Here is a 23,232-nt window from a genome sequence, read left to right as displayed (position 1 = left end):
GATGCAGCTATTTCCCAAAATGGGGCATTTCCCAGCTGCAGGGAGCACATTGATTATTTTACTTACAGAAGCTTCATCCAGGGTCTGTTCCACAGCCCAACTGTAAATTGTTTAAACAAGGAATCAGCTGTTTCGTACTGAATATAAGCCCTACTCCCATTGGACTGGTAAAAATAGTCCATGCTCCTTTAGAAACTGATGGTAAACATCTAAAATGTTTCCTCTCATGTCAAACTCTCACATTCTTCTGCAGCATTCAGTGGGTTTGACTGGTGGGGTTACGAGTGCTGGCTGAGGGCAGCCAAACTCCGTGACCTGCTGGGTGAGTCTTGCGCATGATCTCTGTTGCAACGCTGTATGATCATTTTGTTTCAAAAAAAGTAATTAAAATTTGCTTTAAAAAACCTCTCCCCTAAATAAAATAGTCAAAAAGCCGTCGTTTGTCTCCATTGGTTGTTCTCTTGTGGTTTAAAGTACTACAGAAAGTAAGAGTTAGAGTTAATGCTTTTCCTCTTGACTTGATGGTTACTCAGTATCAAGCAAGTAGGAAAACTGTGAAGCCATAGAGGAGCAAATTCCCCTTGCTGAGCCCATCAGCACAGAGTGGCTGCTGACACAGTCAGCAGGGTATTTACATGTGGTCTGTATGACTTGTAAAATGACTTATCTTGTCAAGTGTTCCAGGATGAGAGTCTATTTCCCTTGAAGAGGGGCTTGTTAGCTGCTGTTAATCCTGTCTTCCCCAAAACTGTTCCCCTGGAGTGTTCTGGCTCTCAGGTGTGAGCACACACTGTACGAACCCCACAGCACTGAGTTCACTTGCCCATGTTGGCTGATGAACCAGCAGCAGTGTGAGGTGGGAGGTGTTGATTCCTTTAGAGATGTCTGAGCATCCCACTGCCTAAAGAAAGGGGCTTGAAGTAGATTTTAGGGCATAGCCTGGCATGAGCTGGATAACTGGAGGTAATTTTGGTAGGTTGATAGTTAAAGAGTGGTTTTGGAGCAGTGTCCACCTCCAGCTGGGCTCTGTGGTGTAAGATCACTCAGGGTATGGCAGAGTGAACAGTGGTTGGGCTGCACAAGGTAAATATTACTTCTTTAGATGCCTCTGGTATTTGTTCAGCTTCTGAAAGGCTGCAGATACAAAGAGTAGCTGGGAGTGCATTTAATGAGAGGGAAGGACAGAAAGATGGATGTGGTTTTCCTATGGGACAGTAGCAGCCCTGCAGGGTGTTGGGTGTTTGCTTTGTAGGCTGCATGTCCATATGGCTGTTTTTAAAGGTGAGTAGAGGACTGATTCCCTGATCAAAGAGCAGATGGTGGCCCAGTGTCCCTGTAGAAATAAGCTCCATTTTAGCTGTTCTGTAGAATACACACTAACACAGTGCCTGTGTTGGAGTCAGTTGGGCTGGAGGGGGTGGGCCTGGGGCTGAGCATAGAACATTGTGCCCTGCAGAGCACAGGGCTCCTGCTTTGACACAGCTGGTTTGGTTTTCTTAACAGCAATAGGAACCCGTTCATGCTAGGTATGTGATCAACTTTTTAAAATCTACTTCAGGTCACTTTGGGATGGTTTGGCTCAGAGATGGATTTGAGAGCAGAGCTTTGTTAGGTCCTACCTAAGTGTATGGGGGACACTGGAGGGGAAAATTGATGGATGGTTTTAATGCAGTTGTCACAGTCAGCTGTGTGGGTTTAGGAAGTGATGGTATTAAACTGTTAAGATTCTTCTTTTCCCTGGGCTTTGTGTTCCCAGGTTTTCTCAACAATGTTCTCTCAGTGCTGCCAGATATCTCTGAACACACTAGGAAGACTTTCACCAGCCCCTCCCAAGCTGAGCTCTGTCATTACTCAACTTCTTCTTTCTTGATCCGTGTTGTGACGCAAGGGGATTTAAGCATGGTGATGGTGGAGTTGACCTTTCTGGTAAACCTGCTGCTCCAGAAACCTCAGGCTTCCCAGAACTCCTTCGGGAATTTTACATTACTGTGGTGGGAGATAGTGACGCTAAGCATGGGCAGGGCTGGGCAGTCTGCCCTGTTATTATGAAATGTTCTCATGGAAGTTTTTTGCAGACCCATCTGCTTGAGCAGTTAAGAGCATTTCCATATTGAACAATCCATGCAAATACCAGAATTTTTTTCTGATGAAAGGGTGTCTTTTTCTGATTATCTTGCACAGCCGCTCTCCCCAAACTTCATGTTCCAATGTAATCTATTTTCTCAAAACCAGATTTAAAATGCTGTCTTTACTCGAGTGCCATTCCTCTCTAAAATGGCATAAGCAAAGCTGGGGCAGAGGGAGAAATCCTATTTTTTTTTCAGATTTGGCTGCTCTTGTTCCTGAGAAAGCAAGATATGTCCAGGCAGACCCTTTCCAGGCAGCAGTTTTGGGTCTGTCCTAAGAACAGCCGAGGCCAGGTGGTGGCAGGAGGTGCGTGAGCAGCTGACACCACAGTGGCTGAGCACGCCCGGGGCTCTGGCTGCCCATGCGGCTCACACGTGAGCACATTTCCCACATGGCAGGAGCCTGGCTGGGCCCAGCTCTGCCTGGAATTTTGGCTACTCTAATTCTGGATGTGGAATGGATCGGGGAGCCATGAGCTCTCCTGGCCGCCCCCGGTGACCTTGCACGTGAAGAGCTGTCACCACAGCAGGAAAATTCCTTCCTTTACCTTGTACCCTGCTCTGGGGACAGGCTGCTGGTGAAGCAGGAGCTGGAGGTCTCTCATGCTGCTTTTGGTCCCATGTTTAGGAGGGATTTTGGGCTCTGAGCATGTTTTAGTTTAGATGGCAACAGAGATGTTCTAGGGTGGACATTGCCACAGTCGCCATCTCTGCTCTACTGGAGTCACAGGATCACAGAATTAACTAGGCTGGAAAAGACCTCTGAGATCATTGAGTCTCTCTGTGGTTCCCCACTGTGCAAATTCTTTCTGTGACATGACATCATCTGGTAAAGGCTTCTTTCCCTCCTACAACGCCTTTTCCAAACTGGGAATCCATGTTTTCTTAAGGGTGCTTTCCAGTAGGGAAAATGCAGAGCCTTTGCCCTGCATTAAGAGAAATTGCTCTGTGGGCTGCCATCACATCTCTGCCAGTCAGAAAATGAGACCTGGTAGCTTTGAGATGGTTTGCTGTGCTCTGAAAATTTACCTTTCAGATGCCCCACACCTCTGCTTGGTAACTTTGCGTTATTGCTTTTACTCAATCACAGAGTGGTTTGCATTGCAAAGGACATTAAAGCCCATCTCGTTCCACCCCCTGCCCTGGGCAGGGACACCTTCCACTAGCCCAGGTTGCTCCAAGCCCCATCCAACCTGACCTTGAGCATTTCCAGCAATGGGACAACCACAGCTGTGCCAGGACCTCCCCACCATCACAGGGAAGGATTTCTTCCTAATACCCAGTCTAAACCTATTCTCCATCAGTTTAAAGCCATTGTTGCTTGTCCTGTCACTAGATGCCCTTGCAAAAGCTGAGTGATGTGTTGACAGGAGCTTAGAGGAGAAACTTAAATGATCTGCAGCCCCTTTGGTCCTCAGTGGGAGCATTTTCAGGAATCAGAAAGGCTTTGGCTTTGTCCTTAGCTTGCTTTGGTCTGTGATTTCTGTGTTTCTGGCTGTGTGGATCTGCAGGTGGTCTGGCAGACCTTGAAAACTTCTAACACTTCACTTGCTTGGCTTCATTGCCTCCTTTTCTCCTGTACATCACCTTATCAGTGGTGTTGTAGCCCTTGTAAACCACAGTTGCCATCCTCAATTCCTTTGAAAACTGTAATTGCCACTGAGGCACCCCATGCTTCCTGCTGCTCCGTCCCAATGCCGGGGCAGCTTTGCCTAGGGAGTCGTAGTCATCTGTTATTCAAACAGGTGATGCAAATAACTTTTCTTTGGAAATGTGGTGAAAGAGAAAAGCCAAACAATTGCTGATTCATTTTCAGGTCAGCTTTGCTTGGTCTGTTTGGGTGCTCTGGGAAGCGTGTGTCCCCTTGGCTGCTGAGTTCCTGCCCCTCCCTCCTGTTTGTCACCCTACAGCTGAGATGGGCTCAGCTCACTTGGTTAGGTGATGAGTGGGTGAAGCAGACCATGCTTTACAAAGTCCTGTAGTCAGCCCTGGTGCTTGGCAGAGGACGGTAACTTCTTAACCTGCTTTGGTGTAAATACCCAGGAGAGCATCTGGGCACAGCATCCCTCTCCCACACTGCTGCTCTGCATCCCTGACTGCTCCACAGGGTAACTGCCTGAGCTAATGGGGCTCTACAGAAATGCTTGCCTGCTCCTACAAACCACCTTCCCTCCTACACCATGTATGTACAGCACTAAATCACTTGCTCACCTGCGTGGTGGCTCTAACAGGGAAGCTTAACCTTGATTTACTACCTGGGCACCAGGTGAAATAGCTCTGTGGCTCTGCACCTCCAAGGTCAAACTCCAGCTGAGCAGGCAGTCTGTGAGCCCCCTGTAAGTGTGGTAGTGCCACAGAGGTGACGAGTGTTCAGCTTTCCCACCTGATGTTTTCTTCCTCCCCTGCCCATGTGACTTCTCCATGTGGTTGTTCCTTGCTCGGATGCTGGCAGGGTCTGTGCCATGGGGCTTTGTGTGTGCCAGTGCCTGCTCCAAAGTGGGGAGCCCTATGTTTTAACTGCTGGCAGAAGGGAGCAGGAGGGTAAGAGTTCTGCAGAGCCTGTGCTGCCTTTCATATGTTGACAAGGATCTGTTTGGAGCAGGGCTGGGTGCTACCATTGTGCATCGTGCACACTGTGGTGGTGGTGGTGGTCCCCCATGCCCTTGGGGTGTCTGGGCCTGGCAAGGAATGGCTGCAGGCAGATACGAAACTCTCCTCTTTGCAGGAAACCTGGCTTCTTCAACAAATCACCATTTCTAGGAGAAGACCTGCCTCAGAATGCCTCTGGTTGTGCATCTGTGTGTTTAGGTGAAAAACTTGGATTTACTGAGTCAGTGGGTGGTTCGGTGGAGATCTTAGAATGGGTTGGGTTGGAAGGGACCTTAGAGGTCATCTAGTTCTACTCCCTGCCATGGGCAAGGACACCTTCTACTATCCCAGGTTGCTCCAAGCTGTGTCCAACGTGGCCTTGGACACTTGCCAGGGATAAAGGAGCCACAGCTTCTCTGGGCAGCCTGTGCCAGGGCCTCCCCACCCCCACAGGGAAGAATTTCTTCCGTATGTATTCCATATGGCCAAAACTCTCCTTTCTCCAGCTGAGTATTCACACAACATGCAATATGTAAAACACAGGCTTCTCAAGTGCTAAAAATCTCAAATGCATTCCTGCCATGGGCCAGATGATACTGTAAAATTTTGGATTACAGTTGCTAAATGTAGGACTCGGTTTCAAGATGAAAAAAAAAAAGTCAGACTCACTATGCTTCACCAAATATTTCATCCAGTGATGTATCTGGGGTGTTTGGGGAGCTGAGAATTGGATTTTCCTTTCAGAAGAAGCCTTGCTGTTAGAGCACAGATCGCACACGAATAATCACAGCAGTGCTGCTGCCAACTATTTTCACCACCAGATCTTAAAAAAATATGTATTTTGGGGGTGTTGGATTTTGTGGGGTTAGAACTGCGGAGGTGAGTTCTGCAGTGCTGTTTTCAGAAGAGTGAGGGTTATTTTTGGAGTTTTATTTCTTTTTCAGTTGAATTTGGACAAGGGAGCCCATGTGGGATGCTCAGATGCTCTTGCTTATGTCAGATGGGCACCATTGGGAAGATGCTGCTGGCAGAATTTGGATGCCAGGAGTTTACAGGCTCGCTTTTGATGCAGAGAGTACTTGATAGCATGCAAGTGGGCATTCCTTTAAATGCCCTTTCTAAAATCCATCATTCACTAGGCTTTTGTGCCAGAGCAGAGGACAGAGCAGTCTGAGTGCCACTGTAGCCTGCTGAGTATAGCTGTGGGCACTCCAGACTATTTTCAGATGCAGGGAGATATAAAGCAATTGCCTGCTCTTGAGAGACTGCTCAAGGCCTTGGCTGGAGATGCATTGAAAGGAGGCATCTTGTCCTGTAGAAGCAATGGCATGGTTTGTTTCCCATTGAGCACAAGGTCTTCTTAAAACATGAAGCCTGAGGTTTCCCCTGCTGGTGGTAGAGGAGCTGTTTATTTGCAGTCACGCAAATAAATGGAGAGGACTTTGAAAGCCTCCTGAAAATCCTCGCAGAAGTTTTAACTTCTCTTTGACTTTACTCTGTGCTTCCCCTGCAGTGCCTTATGTGTTCTGACCTTGAGGACGAGCCTGGGTACATTCCTTGGCCTGAATGTCCCTCTGGAATCCTGCCAAGGAGGAGGACCTGGCATATTTGAGATGTGCCTCTCATGTGCAGGGAGAGCAGGAATGTCCGAGCGGTGCCTCCTGCCAGGTGGCTCTGGGCAGGTCCGTGTCCCTCATGGCACGATGCAGCTCTGCCTGAGGGGTCACAGGGCTGCTGCCCTGAGAACCCACAGCTTGGATGACCTGGCTGCCTCTCCCCTCAGCTACCAGCCCCCAAATAGCACGCAGGGCCTTGGGCAGCCTGTGCTAGTCTTCCCTCCTAATGTGTTCCCCTCTTAGTAAAGGCTGTAATTGGATCCTTTGCTGGGGCAGAGCACAGACAAAGGGACATCCTTCCACCCTGCCCTGTTTGTTGAGCTGGGGGCTGGCTCGCAAAGGGCCTGCCTGTGGTGCCCAGCAGACCCCAGTGACCTTCAGGTGAGGGATTAGTGGGCTGGGATGCTCCAGCTTGCATTTGGAAGCATTATAATTGTCTTTGAAGATCTATTCCATAGCAAGGCTCGTGGCTAAGGGCAGAGTTGCATGCATAGTGATCCTGCACGTCTGGTCACAAGCAGGTTTGCACAGCACCAGCCTGGATGTAGATGGACAAAGGAAAACCTGGATGGTGAGAGAAGGCACTCAGTGTGCAGCCAGACACAGCAAAAGCAGATGCTGTTCCTGTGAGCCAGATCTGTTACAGCTGCACAGCCCAGCACTGAAATCAGCTCTTGGATCTTTGACCTCAAGTAACAGAATGAAAAAGGAAACTGATTTCCTGGTTTCCCTTTCCTAGCTGAGAATCCTGCTGTAAGGGACCTTGACTAATAGTTTCACATGTCATTTAGCTCAAAGTGATGCTTCTGGCTGTGATGGGAAAAGGAGAGGAACCTGCTGGCATGTCAAGGCTGAGCCGCCTGCCTTGGCCTCTGGTTCACTCTCCCACACTTCGCTTTTGATTTGTATTCTTGTGTCTCTCCCCTTTGCACTCAGAAGGGGCCAAACTTGCATAAAGGATCAAGCAGAGAATCACCCTTCCAGCAGCCAGTGGTGGGAAGATTCCCTGTCCTGTGTCAGTGCAGGTATCATGGTCCCAATTGCTGCAGAGCACTGTGGAAGCCAGGAGCGTAACTGAGTATCGAGAGGGATAAGTCAAGTGTGTAAGCAGCAGATCCACAAGTAGCTTTTGAAGGGGATGATCCAGGTGTATCCACCAGTTTTGGAACCCCTGTTCTGTGTGGGGCAGGAGCAGAGCTTGTATCAGTGGGGCTCCCCCAGCTCTTGTGGTTTCTCCACCAGGACCATGTCTGCCATTGGAGCACGTGGTCACTGTTGTGATGGCACAGAATGGCATGATTTACAGAATTTCTGCATTGCTGCATCCCAGAAGCCTTCCTGCTGTTTGTGTTGCTGGCGGAAGTGGTTGGTTTTGCTAGAATTCCGTACTTAGTTTTGGAGTGCTCTGTTTGATGTGTTGAAGAAGTGAGGTTTCTGTTTCAGAGCTAGGCAGAGCCTGGCTGCAGTCCTGAGGGAGCACTGTTGTGCACCCCACTGGCATGGAGGTGCTTCCTGGCCTCTCCCCAGCACCAGTGTTGCTTTTCATTTGGCTGCACACACTAAGGGGACACTTTTTCAGAAGCACTGGCAGCTGAGAGTGATGTGATACCCTTATTCATCTATGGGTCACTGGAGTTTCTGTGCTGGCTGCCTTGGAGAGACCTGGAAATGTGTCTGTGTCCTTCCAGAGCGTAGGAGAGTGCTGCTGCTCCAAGTGTGAAGTCATGTCAAATTCTTTATGAATTTCCTGATCCTTTGGGAGTGCCACCACATTTGCATGTCTGAAGTGTTGAGTCACATTAAAATTAGCTGGTTTTTACTTCAGTAGCAAGCCATTTCCCTGGGAATATGACATTCCTGTCCCTTCTCTGGGTGCAGCCCTTGGCTCGTCTTCCCATCAGAGTCTGTGCTGCAGGAGCCTGGAGTTGGTTCACAGAGGACCACGGGCAGAATAAGGCAGAGCAGGCATGACACTAAACAAACATACATGGGTGTATTTATATATGACCTTGGAAAATAAGGCAGCCCTTGGCATCCCATCCCAGCCCATCAGATGTCAGGTATTTGGGGCTGGGTGTTGCTGCACATTGGCCCGTGCTTCATGCAGAGATATCTGCAGGCGTAAGCAGCCAGGAGTGAGGGAGCCATGCCATAAATCCCAGAGTGCTCCTGAGCCTGTGCACTCTTAGCTTTGGTTCTGTTGGACTCTTTTTGCCTCTCTGAAAGTGCCACGTAGTTCCATTTCACACATTCAGTTGCTTTCAGTAGTGGTCTACACAGGGGTGGGAAGTTGAACTAATTTTCCTACTATTGGAGAACTTTAGTCCAGAATTTGATTTCTGGAGTTTGGTTTGCTCGGAAGGGCAGGTGAGGACATATTTGTTGGCCAGAGCAGTTTTCAGTCTCACTCTTACCTTGTACTGCCTGCACAGTAACAAATGTTATCTTGCTTTTCCAGGGAAGGGAATGAACCTGGAGATTCCACAAAAATCACATACCGCGAGCTGTTGCACAAAGTCTGCCAGTTTGCCAATGTCCTCCGCAGCCAAGGTACACAGCTGAGGCAACAGGAGCACTGGATACTGGGGAGGAATTTGGCCAAGGGTTTGGAGATTGGGGTCACTTCTTGTGTGATTTCCAGTCTGTTGAGTAATTCTCATCAATTGGCTCTGCAACCTGCAGATTCATTCCTGGCTCTGTCTGTGAAAACTGATCAGTGCTGGTAATGTCAGCACTGGTACACTTCCTGTATAAGGAAGAAATCAGTGCTCAAAACTCTGTGCTCTGGGGTTTTCCAACAAGTGGGCTCTGGTTATTTTCCTGCTTCCTTCAGGGAGGCAGATGAGAACATGGAGTGTTCATTGCCTTCATCTCTCAAGAGTCATTAGTGCTTGAAAGGCAAAACCCAAGGCTGCTTCAGCTCTAACTCCAGCTGAAGCTTTATTGTGTGCATATAAACGTGGAATTAAAATAATTTATTTCTATATCCTGTTTTTTTGCCATGTAACGTGTTCATTTTGACAAATGCCATGTTCTCCTTCCCTCCATAGGGGTGAAGAAAGGAGACCGGGTTTCCATCTACCTGCCAATGATCCTGGAGCTGGTCGTAGCTATGCTTGCCTGTGCCAGGATTGGAGCTCTGCACTCTGTTGTGGTAGGAACAAGCTCTCTGTGCTGCCCTGAGTGCTGAGCTCTGAGGGGAGCAGCTCTTGGTTTTGGGAGAGGAGCTGGAAAGACGAGTGCTGACCATGAGATGGATGGAAGCTTAATTAAGATGCTGCTGTTTCCCTGCATTAACTGTGCAATGAGCTCCTCCAGCTCTCTCCACCAGTGCCTGGTGGTGAATCATTTGCCTTGAGTGAGCTGCACAGCAGCTGTTGGGGTTTGGAGCTGGGTTTCTATGTGTCCTTGCTGACTCTGCTGTGTGCTCTCTGGCAGTTTGCAGGTTTCTCTGCAGACTCCCTTTGCGAGCGGATCCTTGACTGCGGTTGCTCTCTCCTCATCACGGCAGGTAAAACACACATCTGAGCAACTCTCTTCCTGTTGCCTGGCTGACAGGTCTTTATTTTAAAAGCTGGAAGTGGAAGAGGGAAGGGCAGTGCCTCAGCTGAGCCTCCCAAGGTGGATGCTGTGCTGTAGCTGTGCCCAAGTGCTGCTTCCCACTCAGGATGTGGTGAAGCCTCTAAGCAACCCCTCAGTTTGTCCTGTAAAGCTTGATGTCACCAGCTGCTAATAGCATGTTTCGAAACACTTCTTATCCATGTTCCTCCTCAAAGTCAGCCAGATGTTTGCAAGATGTATGATGAGGCGGACCTAATACAAGAATTCCCACCCTTCCCAGTTTTTTAAGGACATTCCTGCTGCAGCTCCCAGCCTTGTAAAGCAAAGGGTCAAGAATGTGGCAGTCGTTGCATGTAAGCCCACTGCATTTCCCCAGCTGTTTTTCCAACAGTGCAAGAAATAGTGTTTTTGTAAATTCCCATGGCATGAAACGGACCCACTAAACTGCAGTCTGTGTTCTGGATGCATTGGATTATTTCCCACAGGATATTCCCAAGAGATTTGTCAGGTCAAACTGGGACCTCTCCCAGAGAAGGAATTCCACCGTTTCTTTTGGCATCAGTTTCTCTAGGCTAAAAAGGTGCATCAGGAAAGCTTTCCCATCAACTGCTTGTCTGCTTCCCCTCACTCCAGTGCATGAGCTCTGCTCTGCCATCCTGCAACTGCTTGTTGCTCCAGCTGTCCCAGGCTGCCTTGGCTGGGAAGCCCCTCTGATGTTTCCCTCACCATTTTGCAGATGCCTTTTATCGAGGGGACAAACTGGTCAACTTGAAGCACATTGCAGACGAAGCCATCCGGAAATGTAAAGACAGGTAAGCTTGGATTCCCTTGTAAAAAAGGCCATTGCTGCCAGAATCTGCTCCTGCACAAATGGGAGTTGTCATAGGTGGGCAGACTCTGCAGCAGGTCTGACACCAACAGTCATCAGATGTTACAGAGAGGGAAATAATCATGGTGAAGTGACTTTGCCAAGCTTACAGACACAGCATCTGTGTAGCTTGTGTGAGACTGAATGTGGGTTTGTGTGTTAGAGCAAACATGGAAATTCAGGGCAGATAGTCTGCACGTTAGAAGTTCGAACTCTTTAAGAAAACCTAAGCCTTTATGTCTGTAAAAATAGGTACCTGGGAGGACAGAAGTTGATCCTGAAGCTGAGAATTAACTGGTGGAGACTGTGTTGATACTCTGACAGGGTTGAAGGGAAATAAGATCATTCTGTCAGTGTTTTGTAGGCTGTCTTTGCCCTCATGAGGGGGCAAACACCTACGCCTTTCCTTGATGTATAATCAGGCTTTGGAAGCCTTTCCTCCCTCTGAGACAGTCAGTCATGCCTAGGGGTTGGAGCAGCCACCAGTATCTCCTGGTAGGAGGGCTTGTTCCTGGTCACAGGCAGGCAAATTTGGGATTTGTAAGGACAGCAGTGTCCTTGGAGAGAGACTTGTGGGACCCCCACTTTCTCCCCAGGAATCACACCTGATAAATCCCCAGTAAGTTGTGCACAGACTGTTCCCGCTCTCTGAGCTGTTCCTGTGGCTGGTGTCCTTGGAAGTTCATGGTGTACCTGCAGTTTGCATGGCAGCAAATGCTCCAGCTCAACAAAAGCAGCTCCAGGCTCCTGCCCTGCCTCCAGTGCTGCCTGTGAATCCCAGGAAGGGCTGGCTCAGCCCCTGAGCAGCCCAGTGTGACAGCTCATGCCTTTTACAGGGGATCCTCTTTGAAAAAGTGCATCGTGGTGAAGCACCTGGGCAGGGAAGAGTTAACAGTGGATGGGACCTGCAGCAAGTCTCCCCCTCTGAAAAGGCTGTGCCAGGATGTGCAGGTGTGTTCCTGGTGTGATGAGAGGGGGGTTTTATTGCCATGGGCCTGAGACCAGCAAATGGGTCAGTGCAAAACCACTGCAGTGATTCCCTGGACGCTCCTGTTCTGACTCCTGTTCCTGTTTACTCCCCTCCTTACTGATGTTGCAGTGTGAGTGGTCTGAAAAACGGTTCCTTTTCCTTAACAAGATCCTCTCCTTGCTGCTTCCTTTAACACCCTCACCAAGCTGCCAGCCCACAGGACCCCTGGGTACATCTTCCAAAGCCACTAGGGACAAGATGCCCATTTTCCTCTGCCCAGTACAAGACTTTTCCTTCGTAACCCTTTGTCTCTCTCCCCTTTTGTGCAAAGACCAGTGCTGTGCTGCACTGTAGCTGTGACATGGGAAGCAGGAGAGGAAACCCAGGAGATCTGTGCTCGTGGCATGGGCTCAGTGCAGCCCCCCAGCAGGGCAGCAATCCTCTGCTGAGAGCAGTGCAGGGTGTGTGCAGCTGGCACAGAGGCTCTGTCAGCTCTCAGGCTGGGGCTTTCCCTTGCAGCTGAAAACAGATGAAAGGATGTGGGCCAGAGGCATGTGGTGAGAGGGGGCTGGAAGGAGGCGAAGGTGGTGTGGAGCTGTGGCTGCCTGCTGATCTCCCGAGGCTGCTGAGCAGCCCTGCTGTGCCCAGCCCTTACCTGCTCCAAAGGCAGGTTACTTTCAGCTACCCCACAGCTCCAAATCTTACAACATTGTCTTCTGTCCCTCTGTGTTGGGGGATTATTTGCACTGAGTTATCCCCGGGCTGCTGCTGGCTCAGAAATGGGTTGTGTTTGGGGAGTATTTGAGCTTTAGACTCTGCTTTCAGGAGGAGTGGTCTGTGCACTTCCCTGGAACAAGAAGTCCAGCAGCTTCTCTACCTTCGAGTTACTTTTCCTCGTTCCGCTTTGTTAATTTTATTGGGGTGTTGCTCTGTGTTTGACAGCCTGGCCATGTTCCTTGCCCTGCTCTTCCCCTTCTCTTGTGAGGGCAGGGTAGATGCAAGGGAATGGGAAAACAGGGGCAGACCAGAGTTCCTGTGTGAGGTTTCCCTGGCAGAGTGGTTGCAGGGCAGCCTGTCCCTGTGCTGGTTCCAGTAGGTGAGGTGAGGTTTTTGTGCAGAATGTCCTGGGGGGTGGCTGGAGGGTGTCTCTTACCCTTTGGCTCTCTCTGCTCTACTTGTTTGGACACTTTATTAAGGATTCTTTCCCTCGTGGATGCATTTTTACTGTGCCATTGGCTTGTGTGAGGCTATTGGATGGTCTGTGGGCCGTGTGCTGGCTCTGTGCCTCTGTGCCAGCCATGTGCAGGAAGTGGCCTTGGGGACTTATCCTGGAGGCACTCAGGGAAGGTGATGGAAATGGGCAGGCTTCTGCTCAGAGGGCATCTCCTGGCCTGGCCCTGGATCTGAGCGTTTTCCAGGCTGCCAGGGTGATTTCCCAGCATCCGGGCCTGTGGGCTTCCAGCTCCCTGCTTGCAAAGCCCAGTGTGGATCCTCCGCTTCCCAGATTTCACACCCTCTTTGTGGATTTTTAACAGGAAAAAAAGACTGAAAGCTCACAGAGACTCCATCCCAAGGTATTTACACACAGCACTGCCTTCCTCTTTTTGGCACCTCCTCTCTGCTTCCCATGCAGCTCCTCAGCTCCCCTAACTGGTCTGGCTGCAGGGCCACACGTGCCCTCCTAACCGGGCTACCAGCAGCTGCATGTCAGTGACAGACCCCACCCAGCTTGCCAGAGCTGCCCACGGCGTGGGGTGAATGCAATGCCACCAGTGCTTCCAGAAGCAGACCCACATCAGTGACCCCTGGGCACAGGCCAGCGTGCTGCCAGGGGAATGCAGAGCTTCTGGGATGCAGTGTCAGCATCCAGGTCAGGGTTTGGCTCTCTGCCCATCAGCAGCAGCTCTCACAACGCACTTCCCTTTGCAGGGAAGCTGGCAGGGGTCACCTGCAGCTTCCTGGCCACAGGCAGCAAACCTGGAGCTCCAGAGCCAGCATGTGGACTCTGCCTGCCTCACGTGGCTTCTGGAACCCCAGAGTGGGCAGGCAAAGACACACAGTGCCATGGGGCTGACCTCCTCCCTGGGGCACTGGAGGCTGGGTGCTAAATCAGGGATCCTTCAAGGAGGGATGCAAGAGAAAACTGCTGGATGCCCTTGGGCTTGTTTACCCGGTGCCTTGCTGGGACCTTGCTGGTGGGACAGAATTGTGGAAACTGCTTTCCCAGGTAAAACTAGGAGCCCTGGGGGTCCAGGAAGGCTTTCCAAGTGGGCCCAGTTGTGCCAAGCTGTCAAGCAGCTGGTGTCCCAGGCACCACATGTGTGGGAGCTGTGTGCTGGGCTGTGGGGTCCTGGTGTCTCCAGATGTCAGATGAGCATCTTTAGGGCTGCACAGAGTCACCCTGCGCCCCTGTGGCTGCTCTCTGTGCACCCCAGCTGAAGGAGCTGTGGGGAGTCTGGCGCTGTGAGGAGGAAATGTGCAGGAGTCTGGGTCAGGTGCTTGCCCTCACAGAGATGGGAGAAGTGAAGGTCTGAGCGGAGTCTGGGGCATGTTCCCTGCACAGCTTCCCCCAAGCTTCTCTGAGGAAAGGTGAGAAGGTCAGGGAAGTTAAGTCTTGCCCTGAGCTGTGCCACCACCCTGGAGAGGTGGACAGCCAGAACAACCATCAGGGTGAGCTCAGCCCATCAGCCTCAGGTGTTGGTGGCTCTGTCACAGTTCTGGCATCTTCAGTCAGCCAGCGCTGGGTGGCTCTGCACTGGTGCAGTCACTTCTTACCAGGGTAGTTATTACCTAAAAACCCAGAGAACAGATTTTTTGGGAGGCCTGCAGGGCCAAGCAGTGTGATCCCACCATGCTGCTGTTTGTCTCGGGCCGTGCTGCTGTCAGGATCCCCACAGGTGGCTGTGGGACAGGTGGCTGTGTGGCTGTGCTTGCTGCTTCGCTGTGGGACTGCAGCTCAGGGCAGCCCCACAGGGCAGGAGGAGCCTGTTTGTGGGAACAGCCCAGAGCAGCTGCTACTGCAGGGCCTCTCCTGGCTGCTGCTGCTGCCCACGGGGATTCATCGCCGTTACCTGCGGTCTGGACACTGCTTCAGGTGTTGCAGGCAGACTGTGTTTAAAGGTTTTCCTCATGGCTGTGGGCTGTGAAAAGGAGCTTCTGGAGTGCGAGCTGCAGCTCTGGTGCATGGTTTGCAGCAGGCTGTGCTGTGAACATCTCCCTCGGTGACCCGTGAGGGGGGCAAGGTTTGGGTTGTTCTCCTCATCCCCCTTCTCTTGTTTTTGGACAAGCCTGTTTCCAATCTTGTGCTTTCCTCAGGCCCCCTGGAACCCAGATGTGGACACGTGGTGGCACGAGCTGATGAGTGGTGCCAGCACGGAGTGTGAGCCCGAGTGGTGTGACGCCGAGGACGAGCTCTTCATCCTCTACACGAGCGGCTCCACTGGAAAACCCAAGGTGTGCTCCCAGCTCCCTGCACAGGACAGGCCAAGCCACAGGAATCCCTCAGCTGGGGGAACTGGTGAGGGGGGAATTGGGAGTCCCCAGCAGGAAGAAGAGCCACAGAGGTCTTGGGAAAAGGGCTGTGCTGGTCATTCCTGCTCAGCTGCTGTTGGAGCTCAGTGATGTTCAGCTGGGCCTGGCAGGATGAGGGTGGGTGTGGGTGGGAGCTCACCCTGACACCCCTGTGCCTTCTCCTCGCAGGGTGTGCTGCACACTGTGGGTGGGTACATGATTTTTGCTGCCACCTCGTTCAAATACGTGTTTGATTACCAACCTGAGGATGTGTACTGGTGCACGGCCGACATCGGATGGATAACGGGCCATTCCTACCTCACCTACGGACCCCTGGCCAACGGGGCCACCAGCGTGTTGGTGAGTGCTGCGTGCTTCACTCCAGGAAAAGGGAGCTGGTGGTGCTGAGCTGCATCCCTGCACTGCTCTGTGATGGTGTGCAGGGCTCTGGGAGGAAGGGTGGTGCTCTCCAGGGAGGGCATGGTGACTGCTCACAGGGGTAGTTTGCACGTGGCTTTTGGCTGGTTAATTTTTCAAATGCTCCCTGTTTCTTTCCCATAGAAGTACAAGCCTTGTGTACCAGTGGAAGCAGGGATGTTCTGAATTAATGGAAAAACTGGATCAGGGGCTGGTGTTTTCCCTGCTGATGCTGATTTGGCAACTTGTTGTTTAACTCCTGTGCCTGTATCTCTCTTGGCAGTGTAACAGATCAGGGAGCCAGAGACCTGTGCCCAAAATCCCCAGGGAAATACAAACAGGAAAATCACTGTTATGGTGGGGGAGGCCTTTAGGGAGTTCCTTGTACTTTGGGTTGTGATTCTGTCACAGTGTTGGACCTCTTGCCCTTTGCCATTTGGGCTGGTGGAACTGTGTCACTGTGGTGGCCACCCAAGTGCCCATGCTGCAAGGGGGTGTCAGGGGACATCTGCTAGGACAACTGGGGTGGGCTGATGCCAACTCCATCCCAAGGAGGCAGCGAGGGGGGTCCTTGGCCTGGGCTGGTTTCACTGTGTGCTACCCCTGTAAGGACATGCTGGGGTCCAGCTGCTGTTTGGCTCCTCCTGCTTGGGCAGGTGCTGCAGGTGCAGAGCAGTGAGAAACAGCTGTGTCACTGCTCTGTCTCCTGCTCAGTTTGAAGGTGTCCCCACCTACCCAGATGTTGGAAGAATGTGGAGCATCATTGACAAGTACAAGGTGACCAAGTTCTACACAGCACCCACGGCCATCCGGCTGCTGATGAAGTATGGCGAGGAGCCCGTCAAAAAGTGAGTGCCAGTCCCAGTGGCATGAGGACATTGGCTGTGCACAGCAGGGTTGAGTGGGAGCTGCCAAAGTGACCAGGTCTCCTCTCTTCCCCTATGGAAGAGTGCTGAGAAAGCTCTGAGCTGTGCCTGCAAAGTCCATTTTGGGTAGCCCAGGGGTTCCTGCAGGCTCTGCTGTGCAGCAGGCTCACAGCTGCTGCTCTCCACGGCCTGCTGAACCCCTGCCAGCCCCTTCCTCTCTGCAGGCACAGCAGGAAGTCTCTGAAGGTGCTGGGGACTGTGGGTGAGCCCATCAACCCCGAGGCCTGGCTGTGGTACTACAGTGTGGTGGGAGAGGAGAGGTGTCCCATTGTGGACACGTTCTGGCAGACAGAGACGGTGAGTCCTAGCTGGGTGTCCCTGGCACCTCTCTGTCCCTTGTGCTCCCTGCAGGGCCTCTTGGCAGGTTTCCTGTAATGGGGTTTTGGTTCTGTGGCCTGCCCAGGAAACTCTGGTGTGCCCCTTCTTGTTTGGCCTGCCCAGGAAACTCTGGTGTGCCCCTTCTCTTCCTATCCTGGAACTCAAACAGGCTCCAAGGGGAAACCTTCCTCTCCAAGGGTCTCTTCCAGACTGTGCTCTGGACGCTGCTCTTCTTCCCCTCTTTCTCTCCCCCAGCAGCTCCAAAGCTTTGTGCCCAGACAGACTCCCCATTGTGCCATTCCCAGGGCCCATCTGCACGCCTGCCCTGAGCAGCCCTGCCTGGGATGTGCTACTCCCAGAGCTAATGGCACAGCTGGGGATGGGCTGGCATGGCCCAAACTCACTGGTTTTTGCCTCTCTTGGCAGGGAGGCCACATGCTGACACCCCTTCCTGCTGCCACCCCCATGAAGCCAGGCTCTGCTGTGAGTACTTGTGTTCTCCCCATGAGCCTCAGCAGGGCCCTGTCTGTGCCATGGCTGGGTGGTTGCAGCCTGCCAGGGGGTGGGGGGACAGTGGGGAGGTGACCACCAGCCAAATCCCAGGCTGGCCCCCTGCAGCCATGCTCATGGGTCCCATGTACCACAGCTCTCCAAAGCTGCCCTTGCTCTGCCTGCCAATCCTGCTGGTTCACAGGGGTCTGATGCAGGGGCTCACCTCCATCTCTCCTTTCTCCCTGCTCCTCATGGCAGACATTCCCCTTTTTCGGTGTGGTCCCTGCCATCCTGAGCGAGTCGGGGGAAGAGCTGGAAGGAGAAGCAGAAGGTTACCTGGTAAGGAAGGGCTGATCATCCCCACCCTCCCTTTGTCCATTCCCTGTGAGCTCTGGGATATTCCTGGTAGACTACCCACGTCTTTTGGCTGAGGAAAGGGGTAGAGTCACCATCTCTGGAAGTGTTCAAAGAATGTATGGAGGTGGCACTTGAGGACATGGTTTAGTGGGGAATGTGGGTGATGGTTGGACCTTTCCAACCTTAAAAAATTTGTGATTCTACCTCCACTAACTCTGGTCCACACAAAGAGCCCCCTGGGGTGGTGGGAACTCCCTTCAAGGCCGTAACTTTGTGGGAACTTTTACAGCTGATCACTGAATGAACTTGCACATGTGGGCAAGGCAGGAGGATGGGAACAACTCCTCAGCCAAGCTCCTTCCCCCTGGCCAAAACTGGTGAGACTTTCCCAGTGGATCAGCACTGGCAGCGAGTGTCTGAGTGCTGCTCATGGCTGTCTCTGACATCTCTCTGACAGTGGTGTACCCCTGGGTTATTGGGGTGGCTCTCACTGCCCCAGCTCTGTGGTTTTCACCCCCAGGTGTTTAAGCAGCCCTGGCCAGGGATCATGCGCACGCTCTACGGAAAGCACGAGCAGTTTGAAACTGTTTACTTCAAGAAGTTCCCTGGGTACTACGTGACAGGCGATGGTAAGGGCGTCCAGGCTGCTGTGGTCACAGGGGTCTGGGGACAGCAGTGGAAATCTTGCCCTGTCCTGCCCTCAGAATCCTTTATCAGTTGCTCTGAGGACTGGCACTGCTGCCTCACACTCATTTCTGGCTATTTTTAGGTTGCAGGAGAGATAAAGATGGTTATTACTGGATCACAGGGCGAATTGATGACATGTTGAATGTTTCTGGTAAGAAGGAGTTTTGTCTTCAGTGGGGACCAGTGCACTTTCTGACACCTTTCTTTGTGACACTTCTGCATCCGTTTCAAAAGCCACCTGGTTTATAGGGACGGTTCTGCATCTGTGATTCTGCCCAGCAACCTGTCCTCAAAGTGGATCCAGTTGCTGGGTCAGGGTTATTTCAGGGTTATTACAGAGACACACAAGCCTGTGACTTGGTGACTTGCTGCACCATTTTCCCTGGAGACGATGCCCTGGAAGGAATGAACCCTCTGTAACCAGCCAGGGCACCTCTGTGCTGAAGGATTTAGGGCTACAGGGAATCATAGAGTTTAGGCAGGACTGTGGGGTTGCTAATCCAACCTGCTGCTTCATGGAGGGCTCACCTCAAAGCTGGATCAGGCTGCTCAGAGCTCTGAAGACTCCTACCTCTCTCGAGTGAGTCTTCGAGATTCAGCTGCTTCTCAGTCCATCATTTTCCATATACTCTATTTAATAGTTCCCTCCCTCCTTTCCGGGAGCCTGTAGCCTCCAGGTACATCCTGCTGGCTCTGAGGTGCTGCTTTACTTGTCTCTGGATCAGACTAGATTCTTCCACCTGACCAGCAGTGCTTAATTCTCCAACTGATCATTCTGGGAGTTGACCACTTTCCTGTGGCTTTCTGTGACAGCAGTGCCAGGGTGGGATGTCAGAGCACAGGTGCAGGAGCAGAGGTGTGCAGGAGTGAGTTGTGCCCCTGGCCCAAGATGTGGTGTGTCATTGCCTCCCCACAGCAGTGAGCTGGAGCCTGGACTCTGCAGACCCAACCTCTTCCTCTGCACCTTCCAGCTGACCATGTGGGCAGGTCTCCTCCTGCCAAATCCAGCTCCTCCTCAGCCTGTGCTTTGGAAGGGCATCACTGTGAACTGTCCATGATCTGTTCCAGAAAGAAGCCTAAAGGTGGGAGGGAGAACAGCCAGGGGAGGTGGCTGCTGCAGGTGAGTGACACCTGGCAGCTTCCAGAGCACTGCAGAAATGAGTTTCACTCTCCCAACTCTTGTCCTTTCCCGAGCACATCAAACTGATGCTTTCAAACCTGTAGTTTAGGGCCTTTTACAGCCTCAGGCCTCTTCCTGCAGGTCAGTAAAGCTTTGCCTCCCCCTTGTTTCCAGGTCACTTGCTGAGCACGGCGGAGGTGGAGTCGGCCCTGCTGGAGCATGCGGCGGTGGCCGAGGCTGCCGTGGTCAGCCACCCGCACCCCCTGAAGGGCGAGTGCCTCTACTGCTTCGTGACCCTGAGAGAGGGCCACGAGTTCACCAAGAACCTCACAGATGAGCTCAAAAAACAAGGTAGCAACAGCCAAATACTGGGGAGCAGGCAGGGGGAGGACAGGGGATGGAGGGGTTAAGGGCTCCGGTGCCTGCAGGAGGTGCTTGTGGTCTGGGGAATGCAGCGTGGACAACTGCCACGAGGTGCCTCTTGATTACAGAGCATGGCTGACAAAGACTAAAATTAGTTCTCCCGGCCTTTGGCTGCTCATGTGATGCCATCTCTGCCTCGTGGGAGCTGGCAGCCCTGTGAGGGACTGGGGTACTCAGCAGCCTTTTGTTTGCAGCAGGGCTCTCCCTGGCAGACTGGAACATCCTGGGAGGATCATTGGGTTTCTTTGGGGTGGTGCTCTGGGTGTTTGTGCTCCGCTCTCAAGGAGCTGTTTCACTGCAAACTGCAGCATTGAATACACAAAACGAACCTGCCCAGCAGTGAGTCAGTCCTTGCTCTATCAAAATGGTCGTGGTGATGGTTGTAGCCATTAGGGAGGTCTCTGGAAGATGGAGGGAATGAAAAGATGAATGTTCTCACTGTTGAGGAGATGTGCTTATGGCCCTGTTGGCATTGCAGGTCTTGCTGTCCCCTCCCACAGTGTGGAGGCCCAGGTGCAGCAGCCCCAGGCACTGCCCTGCCAGGTGCTCCAGGAGCTGGGCTCTGTCTTGCCACACATCCTTCCCAGTCAGGATAGAAGGTTATCGCCTCACCCCTACAATGAAAATCTCTTTTTTTGCAGTCAGAGAAAAAATCGGGCCGATAGCAACACCTGATTACATCCAGTATGCCCCCAGCCTGCCCAAAACCCGCTCAGGTGAGTTCCAGGGATGGTACTGGGGAGGACTGGGCAGCTCCTGCCAGTGGATCAGCCCTGCACTGCTTGTCCAGGGCTGCTCAGATTAGGGAGGGTGCAAGCTCAGGGTGAGCAGGATGTGCCGGTCTGGTACTTCCCACTTCTGCTAAGGATGCTGAGGAGATCCTGACTCCTGGGGAGGGGGACTTTTTATATGGGCAGATAATGAAGGACAAGGGGTGATGGTGTTAAACTGCTGGGGGGCAGGTGTAGATTAAACAGACCTAAGGAAGGAATTGTCTCCTGTGAGGGTGGGGAGGCTCTGGCACAGGCTGCCCAGAGAAGCTGTGGCTGCCCCTGGATCCCTGGCAGTGTCCAAGGCCAGGTTGGACATTGGGGCTTGGAGCAACCTGGGATAGTGGAAGGTGTCCCTGCCCATGGCAGGGGTTTGGAATGAGATGGGCTTTAAGGTCCCTTCCAACCCAAACCATGCTGGGATTCTGATTCCTGCTTCCCTTTCTTGGCTGTCATTACAGGAAAGATCACCAGACGGATATTAAGGAAGATTGCCAAAAATGACCAAGATCTGGGGGACATCTCCACCTTGGCAGATCCGGGCATCATCAAACACCTTTTCAACAGCAGATGTGACACTAAGCAGTAGCAGCAGGACCTGTCCCTGCTGAGCAGAACAGTGGCAGTGGCACCTGATGAGCAGGTCCCTCCAACAGCCACTGCCTGCCCAGGAAGGAAATCTTCACCTGTTGAATTGAATGTACCAATCGTAGGAACGAGGAGAGTCTGGCTCTGGAGAGGCCGTGTCCATGCCCTGGATGAGGTGTCTGTCATGTTCCAGATGGATGTCACACATCTGAGGGTCAGCCTGGTGCACAGAGGGACTCATCCTCCTTTTTCAGCACCTCGTTCTTGATTTTAATTTAATTTGGGTGGGCGGGGGAGAGGGCGTTAATTTACTTTATGTCCTGGAGGGGCCCTGGCACCTTGTGCACAGTGGGAAGGAGCTTTGGGGGTTGGAGGGGAAGTGGTGCTGGAGTTACTCAATGCAGGCAGGCCTGGGAGATGCATCCGCCACTGCCCACAGAGCAGCTGAGCTTCCTTCTGTCCTCGGAGTGCTGCAAGCTGAGGAGCACTGCAACAGCCACACCATCCCTGCACAGCTCAGCTTGTCCTGCATGCACTGTCCTGCTGCTAGCACAGCTTCCCGGGGTTTCCAGGGGATTGGGGCAAGGCTCCAGGGAGCTCTGGGCTTTAAACAGGTTTTTTTGGGCAATCTGATACCAGGAGCTGCTGCTTCCTAACTGTGTTGTGCCAGCTGCTGCATTGTCCCCAGTCCAGGGTCCTTCACTGGCCATGGACACTACAGGCAGCCAGGAAGGGAAAGCCTTGGTGTGATATGTTCCATGGAGCCCCGGTTCCTCCAGCCCTGCTGCCACCAGCTCACAGCTGAACCAGAGCTGGAGCAGCTGGATGCTCCCTTTGTGTCCTGGGGGAGGATTGGGGGCTGCTGTTACCCCAAAGGATGGAGAGGAAATGGAGCCAGGCAGAGGCACCTTTCTCATGGCACCACGACCAGATAAACCAAGGCAGGCAGGGCTGTGGGAGCCCTACACATTTCTTCATCAGGAAAAAAGGGTGGGAGATGTTTAAAGTCAGTATTTGCTTATATCTGATGTGGCTTAAGAATGATGAGAGCTAAAGGCCCCCAAACCTCTTACCCAAGAGCCTGAACATTACCAGAGTCCTGCCAAAGCCATCCTTCCTCCAGTGAAGGACATTTAACTCCAGCCAGGACTGAGCTGGAGCTGATACCTCCTTTACAATGTCTGTATGAAAACTGCATGTGAACTGTTTGATTTTGCACTTAAACCAAAGGAGAACTGGGCTTTAAAACTTGCTACAACAGCTGTTTTGGGGAGTGCCAATGGACAGGCATTACCTGCAACCTGAGCTGACATGGGGCTGGAAAGGAGGAGCAGCTGCTTCTGGGTTGGGGTGCTCAAGGCAGGTGTTGGGGTGCTCGACTGGGCTGTTGGCCAAGTCCCAGATCTCACTTGCTACCTGCTGCTCTCACTGGCACAGCACCTGTGTCACCTGTAACCCCGGTGCCTGCCCGTGTCCCATGTGCCCCCACAGCTCTGTACCACTGGATTGTGCCACCTTGGTGACAAGGATTCCTACATCATCCTTCCTCCTGTTACTCTTTGTCAGCTATGTACTTTTGGCTGGAAACAGCGAGAATTTAATGCAAAATGAAATAAAATTCAAGAAGACAAAATGGAAACAGGCATGGAGTGAGTGTGGGTGGGAGGTGCTTGTGTGCTCTTGGGTTTGGGGTGCTCAGTGCAGTTGGGAGTGGCTGTGCCAGAAACCAGGACTGGCTTTTGGGATGGGGAGGTGCAGGTTCCTGCCACCATGATGTTTTTCCATGGATTAGGATTTAGTGTGGCTGTGTGTGCTGGCTCCAGGGCTGCAGCCTGTGCCTCAGTTTCTCCCTGGTCTCCAGCCACTGCTGCTCCAAGGCTCGTGGAAAGCACAA

The 23,232-nt window shown here is 52.2% G+C and overlaps 1 protein-coding gene across 2 annotated transcripts in view; it reads left to right on the top strand.

The window, feature by feature from the left end:
• ACSS2 (acyl-CoA synthetase short chain family member 2) overlaps positions 1 to 22,971 on the top strand; it is a 31,557-nt gene extending 8,586 nt beyond the window's left edge. The window contains exons 3-19 of one of the 2 annotated variants that reach the window (XM_082292616.1): positions 8,790 to 8,881; positions 9,382 to 9,485; positions 9,770 to 9,842; positions 10,629 to 10,704; positions 11,597 to 11,711; positions 13,266 to 13,304; positions 15,046 to 15,183; positions 15,430 to 15,600; positions 16,372 to 16,505; positions 16,748 to 16,880; positions 17,328 to 17,384; positions 17,652 to 17,732; positions 18,271 to 18,379; positions 18,520 to 18,588; positions 19,732 to 19,908; positions 20,622 to 20,696; positions 21,212 to 22,971. In XM_082292616.1, coding sequence (XP_082148742.1) covers positions 8,790 to 8,881; positions 9,382 to 9,485; positions 9,770 to 9,842; positions 10,629 to 10,704; positions 11,597 to 11,711; positions 13,266 to 13,304; positions 15,046 to 15,183; positions 15,430 to 15,600; positions 16,372 to 16,505; positions 16,748 to 16,880; positions 17,328 to 17,384; positions 17,652 to 17,732; positions 18,271 to 18,379; positions 18,520 to 18,588; positions 19,732 to 19,908; positions 20,622 to 20,696; positions 21,212 to 21,339 — 1,771 coding nt within the window. In that variant the 3' untranslated portion in view covers positions 21,340 to 22,971. The remainder of the gene's footprint in view (positions 1 to 8,789; positions 8,882 to 9,381; positions 9,486 to 9,769; positions 9,843 to 10,628; positions 10,705 to 11,596; positions 11,712 to 13,265; positions 13,305 to 15,045; positions 15,184 to 15,429; positions 15,601 to 16,371; positions 16,506 to 16,747; positions 16,881 to 17,327; positions 17,385 to 17,651; positions 17,733 to 18,270; positions 18,380 to 18,519; positions 18,589 to 19,731; positions 19,909 to 20,621; positions 20,697 to 21,211) is intronic. The other variant, XM_082292617.1, reaches the window with a different exon arrangement.
• Positions 22,972 to 23,232: the final 261 nt, after the last annotated feature.

This window comes from Coloeus monedula, assembly GCF_965178545.1.
Source record: "Coloeus monedula genome assembly, chromosome: 17".
NCBI lineage: Eukaryota > Metazoa > Chordata > Aves > Passeriformes > Corvidae > Coloeus > Coloeus monedula.
The sequence above is the reverse complement of the archived record's forward strand: the minus strand, read 5'-3'. Positions and strand labels throughout refer to the sequence as shown.